The sequence below is a fragment of the Rana temporaria genome, chromosome 2 (assembly GCF_905171775.1).
Source record: "Rana temporaria chromosome 2, aRanTem1.1, whole genome shotgun sequence".
NCBI classification, from domain to species: domain Eukaryota; kingdom Metazoa; phylum Chordata; class Amphibia; order Anura; family Ranidae; genus Rana; species Rana temporaria.
The window spans coordinates 231,041,085-231,053,283 of NC_053490.1; the positions used below are offsets into that span (position 1 = coordinate 231,041,085).

At 43.5% G+C, this 12,199-nt stretch overlaps 1 protein-coding gene across 1 annotated transcript in view; it reads right to left on the minus strand.

Annotated features, from left to right (window-relative positions):
* LOC120926541 (putative uncharacterized protein DDB_G0271982) overlaps positions 1 to 11,977 on the minus strand; it is a 34,514-nt gene extending 22,537 nt beyond the window's left edge. The window contains exon 1 of the mRNA XM_040336600.1: positions 10,597 to 11,977. Coding sequence (XP_040192534.1) covers positions 10,597 to 10,751 — 155 coding nt within the window. The 5' untranslated portion in view covers positions 10,752 to 11,977. The remainder of the gene's footprint in view (positions 1 to 10,596) is intronic.
* Between the last annotated feature and the right edge of the window lie 222 nt (positions 11,978 to 12,199).

A 12,199-nucleotide genomic window follows, 5' to 3' on the forward strand; every position in this document is an offset into this window, starting at 1 on the left:
TGCATATTAACCATTTTGGATTCTATAATTTTTAAAGCAGCAGCTCTTGTATATTTATTAATTTATTTTATAAATATCACCAGTGTTCACATTTATTCTCCAGCTACGCGCAGTGAGGGTGACTCACATTAGACGACCCTTATCTCCACCCCTTTTTTCCATGTCCTATACAAACCTTATGCGTCAGATCGACATGGGGCTACAGAAAGGGTATACTGGAGTCCGAGATTGTGGAAGCCGTGGTAGAAGCCATTAGTCCTGGCCTAAGCCTCAGAAATATGCTGGAAATGAAGAATGGACTAACCCTAGTGCAACTTAGGAGAATATTAAAAAGACACTTCAAGAAGGAAAATGCTTCTGAACTTTATCACCAACTGATAAATCTGCCACAGGACAGTGGAGAAACTCCTTAGAATTTCCTGTTCAGGGCTATTGAGCTGAAGGACCGCCTGTTGTTGGCCTCACAGGGAGAAGACTCGGATGAACACTTCGGGACTGAACCGATCCAAAAGAAATTCCTGAGGACCGTGACCACAGGGCTGAGGAGTGACTGTGTCAAGTTTCAGCTAAGGCAGTATCTAGACGATCCTTCCATTCCAGATGAAGTACTCATAGAAAAAACTGGCGAAGCAGCTAATATGGAGGTGGAAAGGGAGTGGAAGCACAAGTCAGAAGTCTGAATCTGTTGTGGGAGTCAGAATGGTCAACACAACTGATAGCGATTCAGAGATCGGGGGTCTGAGGACTGTCCAGAATAATGGAGATGGTGACCGATGCATTGGATGTCAGGTCTGAGATAGCTGCACTGAAGATACAAGTAGCCCAGATGCTGGAGGCGATTAACCGGCCGACAACAAAACATACTGAGCTATCCGACAATGGTGCCAAAGGGCAGAATGTACCCCCAATCTCGTTTGCTGCACCTCGCCAGGGGCCAACAAACCAAGGTGTCTGTTTTAGCTGTGGAGGTGTGGGTCACTACCAGCGATTATGTGATAGCCCGAGGGAAACAGAAGACTGGTGTAGACCTCAAAGAAGTGACCCAAGGGTAGAGAGACGATCTGGGCCTTCAAGAAGTACATTCCCTGAAACTGAGAGGGAGCAACGGAGAAGACCCACAGTTTATGTCATCTTAGTGAGCAATGCTTATCGGCCCTCCAAGCGACGCCAGAAAAGGCATCCCCAACGCCAGAAGCTGAAGGAAGCACGAGTTCAGTCATGCCAGCCTATTGTTCCAGATGCTCCCAACAGGCTTCCTGCCCAGTTATTAGGCCCTTCGTCCATAGTGCCTGTCCTGGTTGAAGGAATCTACACTAGAGCCCTCCTCGATTCAGGTGCTCAAGTAACCTTGTTGACCAGGGGCTTTTACAAGAGGTATTTGTCATACATGCCCCTGCAAAAGTTGGAAGATATGGAGATTCAGGGTATTCAAGCAGAAGATTACCCTTGTGACGGATATCTGCGAATCATGTGACCCATTGAGGAATGGGAAGCCTCAGGACTTTGACACGCTAGTTATTGTGTGTCCTCGGTTGCCAGGGTCCCCAAGCAGTCCGCTAATCATAGGGACAAACACAGATCTGGTAAAGCAGCTGTTAGCCCCTGGTGTCCTCAGATGTAATCCCTTATCTTCTCTGCCAACAGAAAAGCCAGAGATGCCTCCCTCTTCCATGGTGGATGGAAGAGGATCCACAACAAAGACAAAAGCAACTAAACTGCATGAGAAGAAAATGGCTAAACAGGAAAAGGTGGCCAGTGAGCCTTCGGTGTCAGCACCAGTGAAGCAAAGGAAACAAAGAGTAATTTCTCAATCCAAGAGACCGACCTATGACCAGCTGGAAAAATGCTCTAAAGAGATGTGCCCTGCTGCAAGAAGAAATTCTGAGATGCCTGGTGCTTCTGTTGCTGATTCAGAAAGCCTCGACCACATCTCACCCCTTGACACATCTGTACTAGATTCAATAGTGAAAGCTGCGAGTGCACAGAACAGCTCCCCATCACATGAGAATTGGTGGGAGGCTCCTCTGTCAGACTTATGCAACCGCCTAGAGGCAAAAATGTGTAACAGAGACAACATTTTGAATGTCTTTGGGGACCAAAAAGTCAAAGCAGGGGGAGTTTGTAGCGGGGGCATTTTTGACTTTTAATCTTGTGTAATGATATTTCATGATTAACCACTTAAGCCCCAGGCCTTTAGGCAGCTAAATGCCCAGGCCAGGTTTTGCGATTCGGCACTGCGTCGCTTTAACAGACAATTGCGCGGTCGTGCGACGTGGCTCCCAAACAAAATTGGCGTCCTTTTTTCCCCACAAATAGAACTTTATTTTGGTGGTATTTGATCACCTCTGCGGTTATTTTTTGCGCTATAAACAAAAATAGAGCGACAATTTTGAAAAAAAATTCAATATTTTTTACTTTTTGCTGTAATAAATATCCCCCAAAAACATATATAAACATTTTTTTTTCCTCAGTTTAGGCCAATACGTATTCTTCTACCTATTTTTGGTAAAAAAAAAAAAAAAAATCGCAATATGCGTTTATCGATTGGTTTGCGCAAAATTTATAGCGTTTACAAAATAGGGGATAGTTTTATTGCATTTTTATTAATTTATTTTTTTACTACTATTGGCGGCGATCAGCAATTTTTTTCGTGACTGCGACATTATGGCGGACACTTCGGACAATTTTGACACATTTTTGGGACCATTGTCATTTTCACAGCAAAAAATGCATTTAAATTGCATTGTTTATTGTGAAAATTACAGTTGCAGTTTGGGAGTTAACCACAGGGGGCGCTGTAGGAGTTAGGGTTCACCTAGTGTGTGTTTACAACTGTAGGGGGGTGTGGCTGTAGGACTGACGTCATCGATCGAGTCTCCCTTATAAAAAGTATCACTCGATCGATACGCCGCCACAGTGAAGCACGGGGAAGCCGTGTTTGCATACGGCTCTCCCCGTTCTTCAGCTCCGGGGAGCGATCGCGACGGAGCGGCTATAAACGAATAGCCGCGCCGTCGTTCCGGATCGCTCTCAGAGGGAATCCGCCCGCCGCACGCAGTGGAGGGGGTCCCGATCGGACCCCCCACCCGCTAGAAGGCAAGGACGTATATATACGCCCTTCTGCCTGTACGTGCCATTCTGTGGACGTATATAGTCGTGCGGCGGGCGTAAAGGGGTTAATGCTATAGATTGGTATTTGGCACCATCTAGTGGCTAAAATGTGAAATGGACTTAATTTATCTTTGTTGTTTTTCAAGAACATGGTGAGGTATTATGCAAATAACCTACCCATGAACACTCGGGGCTGAAGTGCATGCTGGGTAGGAGATAAAAAGTCCTGTGGTGGCCATCTTAGGTCTCTTGTTCCTGGGACGCATGGCATGCCAGCAGAGCTCTGTATGTGTGTGTTCCACAGAGCTCTGGCCTACATTGTGCTGAACAAACCAGCGACCCTTGGAGGAGGTAACTGAGGTCTCCCGGTCGTCTCTGAAACAGTACAGCGTGACAGTGTGTTCGCAGCAAACAGACTGAGATCCTGTGGAGCGGAGGCATCCATCTGCCTGGACCTCGTGTGGTGAGAGGGCTGATGCCCAGAACTTTGTACTGCTTTTCACACACCTAGACTAAGTGCATAGTATTGCTGGGACCAGTAGTTCCATGGAACAGTTCAGTTCAATAGAGTCACATGCGCATAGGCCTTAAGCCTGGATTGATTGTTTGGTGACTGCTGCTGAAGGTGCGTTTCTAGGAAGGAGTGCACAGATACTTTTCACAATTTAAACTACAGTTCTATGTTGTTCTACATTGCTTATTGATCAGAAAGCCTTTTGGATTACAATCTCAGTCACACAATAGCTAGCAGAAGAAAGAAGACCAGAGACTATACTGTATTCTTAACGCAAGGCCTTGCAGTGCTGTTACCACTTACTAGATACTGTAAGGGGGGATATTGAGTTAATTATACTGTGATATATCATTCTTGCCAAATACTGTGTGCCGAATAGTGGGTTTAATAGAGTCTACATCAGTGGTTCTCAACCTGGGGGTCGGGACGAATGATGATTTGCCAGGGGTCACCAGATCATGGGCTGTTCCTTAAGCCCGCACCACTCTCCCTGGAGCCTGCGACCGCCAACTCGTCCTCTTAGCAACTGCCCATTCAGTTCATGGCATGGCTGGGGGGCAGAAACTAGAGGTCAGCTGACTAGTGAGGAATGTGAAGTGGGAGGGGCTGGAGGAGACCCTATCTCCTGATTTGGGCATAGGTGTCACTGCTACAAGACACCACAAAGTTGGAGACACAGTGAGTAACGCTACCTGTGATTATAGTTGCCATTAAAAGTCCTCACTACAGTTCTCAGATCAGCAGATGACCTTGATCAAAATCACCTAATCCACTTATCCCATTTCCACCAAGGAGTAAGAGAAGGAACAAAAATAGAGAATACATGGAAGGGAGAGGAAAAGAGGGGGAGGAACAAAGAAAAAGGGAGAGAAAGAATAAGAGAGAGAAAACAAGAAAGACTTATAAGGAAACCTCTCAGTAAAGAAAGAAAAGCATAACATGAAAGTACCATCATCCTATCATAATTTGAATAGAGGTAAGATGTATCTGGGACCCCAGAGACCCAGAAAAACCAAGGGAAATGGGCAAGGGCTATTGGACTATGTCGGTACTTAGGTAAATCAGTTATCAATAGAGTATGATAGAGGTAAAAAAGTTCAATTTATTAAAACATAAATAACTTGAGAAATACACAGTGTTTTAAAATTACAGAGATGGTAGTGTAGAACAATTGATTATACGATCAACCAACACCTAATGAAGATGGTATAACGGGCCCTAGTTTGCGGGCAACGATCAGGCGGAGGTGGTCATATAGATCAGGCTCTCAACTAGTTTCGCTACTCAAAGGTAGCTTCGTCGGGAGATTTGGGTCTAAAAAATGATGACAATATATTGTTATTAACATTACAGGTTGTGTGCATATGGGTACATATGCACAGAAACACTCAAGCAATTAACAAACATATATAGCCATTAAAAGAGAATATGCAACATAGAATTCAAGGGGACGATGCGAAGACTGTGCAGCTTACCTGTGAATACAGATTCACTCCTCGGAGGAGCCTAGGCCCCACGTAGAGACAAAGTCTCACGTAGGTTGTGGATGGTGGAAACGCCCCCAGCATGGTGAGGATCTGTATTGACTATACATAGAGCAATAATTAGTACAGTCTGAGTGGGAAGTAAAAATAAGGGGGAGGGGGGAGGGAAAACAAGGGCATAGAATGGGGAACATAAAAAGATAAAGGAAATGGGACCAGCAATGAAGAAACAGGGGGGGGACGGACCAAAAGGGGAAAGGGAAATGGAAAAATAAAGGAAGGGCAGATTAAGGGCAAAAAAAGAAAAGGCAAAAAGGGGGGGGGGAGACCAAGAAATGTGAGGAAGAAAGGGGAAGGAAGAAAGGGAAAAGGGGGGGGGGGAGGAAAAGAAGGAAGGGGAGATGAAGGAGGGGGAGAAAAAGGTGGAAAAGAAGGAGAGGGGGGAGGGGGGGAAGGAAATGGTGAAAAGGTGATGTTGGGATAAAGATAAAGATTGAAAGGAAACATAGAGCAAAATATTTGCAAGGTAGAGGGTGGGGGGAGAAACAGGGGAAGGGGGGGGGGGAGAAACAGGGGAAGGGGAGGGGAGAAAGGTTGAAAAGGAGGGAGGGGAAGGGAAAGGTTGGTGGGGGAGGGGAGGGGAGGGGAGGGAAAGGGGATGAGGAGAGGAAAAAAAAGAATTGGGATAGGGGGAAGGGGGGAAAGGAAAAGGTGGAGGGGGGGGGCGGAAAGGGGGGGGGGGGGGGGAAAGGACGGGAAAGGAGAGAGAAAGAAAAGGGGGAAGGGAGAGAGGAGGCTGGGGGGGGGTCCAGGGGACTGGAAGGGGGAGGGGGGAGAGGGAAAAAGGGGGGGGGGGGGGGGGCGGGAAAAGAGATAGAAGGACAAGGCATGGTGCAGAAATAGTGATTGTGCCCAGTGCTACAATTGTGGTAAAAGAAATATAAGTAAACAAAACAGGTGATCATACCTGTATATAATGTCAAAAAACTTAAGTGCCCTGGGACCTAATTAGTAGTGGGCGAGGACCAACCAAAGGAGCCGCCAAGAAAACCACTTCTGGGAGAGCCCAGTTAAGGGATGCCAGCAATGGAGGTAGAAAGTTAGGACCACCTATAGGGATGGATCAGTAAGTCATAATTAAGCCATAGTTAGTGACCCTATCTGCAATAGCATCCAGACATGGAGTTTACTTAGTTGAATAGGTAGATCAAGCAGCATGTCCCAGGGCCGGGTGTGTATCACCCTGAACGCCGGGACCCATGTCTTTAAATAGGGCCAAATGTGTGATGTCACAGGACGGCGCCTATGGATGACATCAATATGGGTATTACACTGGTGTGAATTGAAGGTGGATGGATATCAGCTGAAGCACACAGCTGACCATCCACACGTGAATCAATCAGGCAAAACAGCCTGGAAAGAGACGATGAGGTGGGCGGTACCTAACAGGAAGTGAAACGCCCAAACCAAAGCCAATTATAATAAGGTGTGAAAAAAGAAAGAGGAATTGTGTTGTGTAACAGGAGTGACACCTATGGGACAGAACTAGAATTGCTCTATTCAAGTCAACACAGAACGCTGTAAGGGCAAAAACAGATCATATAACAATCCAGGGAATAAATGGGACACGGGAAGAGAAAAGCCGCACAATGATCGCTATTCTTCTTCTTTTGCCCTTAATCTGCCCTTCCTTTATTTTCCCATTTCCCTTTTGGTCCCCTGCTCCCCCCCCTGTTTCTTCCTTGCTTGTCCCATTTCCTTTATCTTTTTATGTTCCCCATTCTATGCCCTTGTTGCCCCCTCTTCCCCCCCCCTCCTTCATTCTTCCCCCCTTTCCTTTCGTTTTTCACTCTTTTCCTTGCCCATCACTGTGTCTTGGTGTTCAAGTCTTAATTTTTCCCCTGTTCTTCATGTTGGGGACTCTGGGGATAGCTTCACTATCTCTTACCTATTTTTGGGTTATTGGCGATAACCTTCACTCAAATTCCTCACATTTCCACTCACTTTTTTCTGCACTCCCATCACGGTGGTCCTTATAGCGCAGTTTATTTTTATTTTTACTTCCCACTCAGACTGTACTAATTATTGCTCTATGTATAGTCAATACAGATCCTCACCATGCTGGGGGCGTTTCCACCATCCACAACCTATGTAAGACTTTGTCTCTACGTGGGACCTAGGCTCCTCCGAGGAGTGAATCTGTATTCACAGTAAGCTGCACAGTCTTCGCATCGTCCCCTTGAATTCTATGTTGCATATTCTCTTTTAATGGCTATATATGTTTGTTAATTGCTTGAGTGTTTCTGTGCATATGTACCCATATGCACACAACCTGTAATGTTAATAACAATGTAATGTTAATAACAATATATTGTCATCATTTTTTAGACCCAAAATTCCTGACGAAGCTACCTTTGAGTAGCGAAACTAGTTGAGAGCCTGATCTATATGACCTCCTCCGCCTGATCGTTTCCCGCAAACTAGGGCCCGTTATACCATCTTCATTAGGTGTTGGTTGGTCGTATAATCAATTGTTCTACACTACCATCTCTGTAATTTTAAAACACTGTGTATTTCTCAAGTTATTTATGTTATGTTTATGTTTTAATAAATTGAACTTTTTTACCTCTATCATACTCTATTGATAACTGATTTACCTATGTACCGACATAGTCCAATAGCCCTTGCCCATTTCCCTTGGTTTTTCTGGGTCTCTGGGGTCCCAGATAAATCATACCTCTATTCAAAACAAGAAAGACGGCTAGAGAGAGGGATGGGGGGAAAAAAACAAGAATTTAGGATAGAGAGAGATAAAAGGGAAAGAAAGGAGAACAAAGAGAAAGAGTGGTACATCCTAAAATGTACAATAAGGGGTTTTAATGTTGTACGAGTGGAAGGAAGCACTAAATGTCCATGGGTTGGGGGCGCAAATTACTTGGGTGCTGACAATCCACGATACGAAAATAATTTTACTGTTAGGGGTCCCCACAACTTGGGAAATTTTATGAAGGGGTCACGGCACTAGAAAGGTTGAGAACCACTGGTCTACATGGTTTGCTGGAAGTGGGAAGGTGCTCAGTGCTGAAGTTGTTGCCTGAGCATAAGTCCCACTAGGAGACACTCCTGCTGAAGCAATACAGGAGGCTCTCAGGCGATTGCAACTTATAAACTCTTGTCTCATGGGTGTTACCAATTGTGATCCCATGTTAATGATAAAACCTGTTCTAGTAAAGTTACCTTTTGCTTTAACACAATCTGTTGTGAGGCTTGTTAATTCTCCAAGCAGGTGTAACAGTGTATGCCCGGGTGACACCACAGGTAAAGTGAATATAATCTGTGTCTATTTACCTGTCTTTTATTATTGAGGTTCATATCAGCACTGGACCACAGCTGTGTCAAGGGAAGCGAGACCAAATTATTGGGGGGTGTTAGGAACCCTTTCACATTGAGGGGTTGAAAAAACGCGGTAATAACGCTATATTTTTTTACCGCGTTCGCGCTAATTTTAGCGCTAACGCCCATGCGTTTTAATGGCGTTTTTACCGCGTTAGCGTCAGCTAATAGACATACCCCCCATTACATCACATCCTGTTCACTTCCTGGTTTTTCGTCAAGGAAGAAGGACTTAGGAGAAGATGGAGTTTCATGAGCTGCTGTTATTTGTGCTACATGTTTGGGAACATATTCTACAACAACAGAGGTCACAACGTCGCTTTTGGGTTCATCCCATCCATCAATTGCACTCAGATAGAGGGCAATTTGTGCTACTCTATCATGACCTGAGAGAGCACCCTGAGAGAGCATTCCGAAATTACACACGTATGACCATTGCAACGTAAGTATATCCTAGTTTTATATTGACACTCCAAATGCCAGTCCCCCACCCCTCCTAGTCCACAACTCTCACTCCTCCATGCACAATACTCCTAACCGTAAAATCCCACTCCTCCATGCCCAATACTTCTAATCAACCATAATCCAACTCCTCCATGCCCAATACATCTAACCCTAATCCCACTCCTCCATGCCCAATACTTCTAACCCTAACCCCACTCCTCCATGCCCAAAACTTCTAACCCTAATCCCACTCCTCCATGCCCAATACTTCTAACCCTAATCCCACACCTCCATGCCCAATGCTACTAACCCTAATCCCACTCCTCCATGCCCAATACTTCTAACCCTAATCCCACACCTCCATGCCCAATACTTCTAACCCTAATCCCACTCCTCCATGCCCAATACTTCTAACCCTAACCCTAATTCCACTCCCCCATACCTAATACTTCTAACCCTAATCCCACACCTCCATGCCCAATACTTCTAACCCTAATCCCACTCCTCCATGCCCAATACTTCTAACCCTAACCCCACTCCCCCATACCTAATACTTCTAACCCTAATCCCACTCCTCCATGCCCAATACTTCTAACCCTAATCCCACTCCATGTCCAATACTTCTAACCCTAACCCCACACCTCCATGCCCAATACTTCTAACCCTAATTCCACTCCTCCATGCCCAATACTTCTAACCCTAACCCTAATTCCACTCCCCCATACTTCTAACCCTAACTAACATTTTTTATTTCAATTTGCAACATTTGTTATTAATATGAAAACATTCAAGATATAATTCTTAACATGTTTATTATATAACTCTTTATTTGCTAAATAAATTCTGACCATCAAGACATTTTCAGTACAAAACAAATTATATTAGGAAATCTTTCTTAAAAAGAAATTCACAAAAATGCAGTAAACAATGTACTAAAAAGTGTAATAAATGATCAAACTAGAGATCTTGGTAGTAGGGGTAATGGTTCAAATCTTCCCTAGAGGTGCTGGGCTGAGGAGTAGTAGGAGGGGGAGGAAGAGGTGAAGGATGATGAGGAGCCTGATTGGGAGGAAAATAATTCGGGGGTGTGTCATATGTTGCAGGATTAAATCTGGGGTTAAATTGGGGTGTATTTGAGCTGAATTGACGATAAGCAGATTCCGCCCACTGATTAGTGTACCGAATGGGTTGGGTCAGGCTTTCCAGTTGTTGGATCATGTACACTTTGAGCATGGCTTCTCTGCTGATAGCTTTTTATTATCTTTAGAATATCGATTCTGAGGTCGCATTGCAATTCCTTTTTTACCTCAGAAATTTGTGGGATTAAACTCTTTGTGAAAGCAGTAATTTCATTGTTTTCTGCTTTCTGGCTGTCTATTAGATTCCTGACTACATTGATAAATTCTTGAGTGTAATTTTTCTTATTTTTTTTTCCTCTTGTGGTTGATCGTCTCTGGGGCTCTGGTGGTTCTTGGTCTTGTAAATCTTCTTCCGCTGGCTGAATATCAGTGGGAGTATTTCTATCCTGATTTTCAGATTGAAAATCATCGTCGCTGTCACTTGAGAAATTGTTCTCACAAAAAAAGAATGATATACATGTATTATGAAAAAATGAAATTCTTACATAATAAATAAAATGTTACTACTTACTGTCTCTCTTGCATTACTGGTTTCAAGAACTCCAACTCGTAGTAGTGGCAGTAGATCCTTGATTTTTTGGAGCCAGACCCACTTTTAATTTGCTGTTGTTTTAAAAGTTCCCTTTTAAAATTGTCTCTTAACGTCTTCCAACGTTGTTTGATCATTTTCACTGAAATATAGAATTATATGTTTTTCAGATATCTTGCAACGGGAAATACCTACTCCTCACTACAATATGAATTTCGGATAGGGATATCAACCATAAGTAAAATTGTAAAGGAAACTTGTGATGCAATCTGGAATCTGAGAAGTTAATTTATGCCTATTCCAAATAAGGAAAAATGGGAAGATGTTGCCCAGCGATTTTTGAACAAGACAAATTTTCCAAACTGTTTAGGAGCTATTGATGGAAAACATATTAGGCTAATAAAACCATGCCATAGCGGTAGCCAGTATTATAATTATAAAAAAGTATGTTTCTGTTTTAATGGCTGTGGTCGATGCAGATTACAAATTTATTTTATAGGATCGTTTGGGAGCAGTGCAGACTCTGCCATTTTCCAACATAGTAAATTTGGAAAACGTCTTGCTTTTAATGAATTGGATTTACCAGTTAACCGACCATTGCCCGGAACAGAGGGACCCGATATGCCATTTGTCTTTGTAGCAGACGATGCTTTTGCTATTCATGAACATCTCATGAAACCATATTCACTGAGAAATTTAGATACGCGAAAGAGGATCTTCAATTACAGGCTGTGTCGGGCACGTAGACTTGTAGAATGTGCTTTCGGTATAGTGGCCAACAAGTGGCACATTTTTCTAAAACCAATTAACCTTAACATAGAAAACGCATGTAAGGTAATCAAGGCCGCGTGTATATTACATAATTTGGTGAGAGAGGGATGGAGTAAATTTTGAGGATACACTGTCACACAATATTGAACCAGCCGAATTCCTTCATGTATGTGGACCTATAGTGGGATTTACAATTAGAGATGCTTTTGCAGACTACTTTATGAGTCCGGCTGGGGCACTCAGTTGGCAAGAAAACATGATCTAAACTCCCAATTTACATACTTTACTATCTTTGAGAATAGATATTACCTTCATAATTTTGAATGTTTTTTTTCCATTATAGGCATGGAAGAAATCACCAATTTTATATGCAATAATAAAATGATTATTGAAACATTGTTTTGAGTCAGTCATATTTGTTAGATTCAGAAAAAATTAAAACAATAATTTAATCATTACATTAAAGTCAAATGTACAATGATACGATTAGGAAGGGGGTTTGGACTATCAGTGATGGTATAGTGTTAAGAGTGTTTGTAACGGAGGAGTGGGATTAAGGTTATAGATAGAAGTATTGGGCATGGAGGAGTGGGATTAGGGTTAGAAGTATTGGGCATGGAGGAGTGGGATTAGGGTTAGAAGTATTGGGCATGGAGGCGTGGGATTAGGGTTAGAAGTATTGGGCATGGAGGAGTGGGATTAGGGTTAAAAGTATTGGGCATGGAGGAGTGGGATTAGGGTTAGAAGTATTGGGCATGGAGGAGTGGGATTAGGGTTAGGGTTAGAAGTATTGGGCATGGAGGAGTGGGATTAG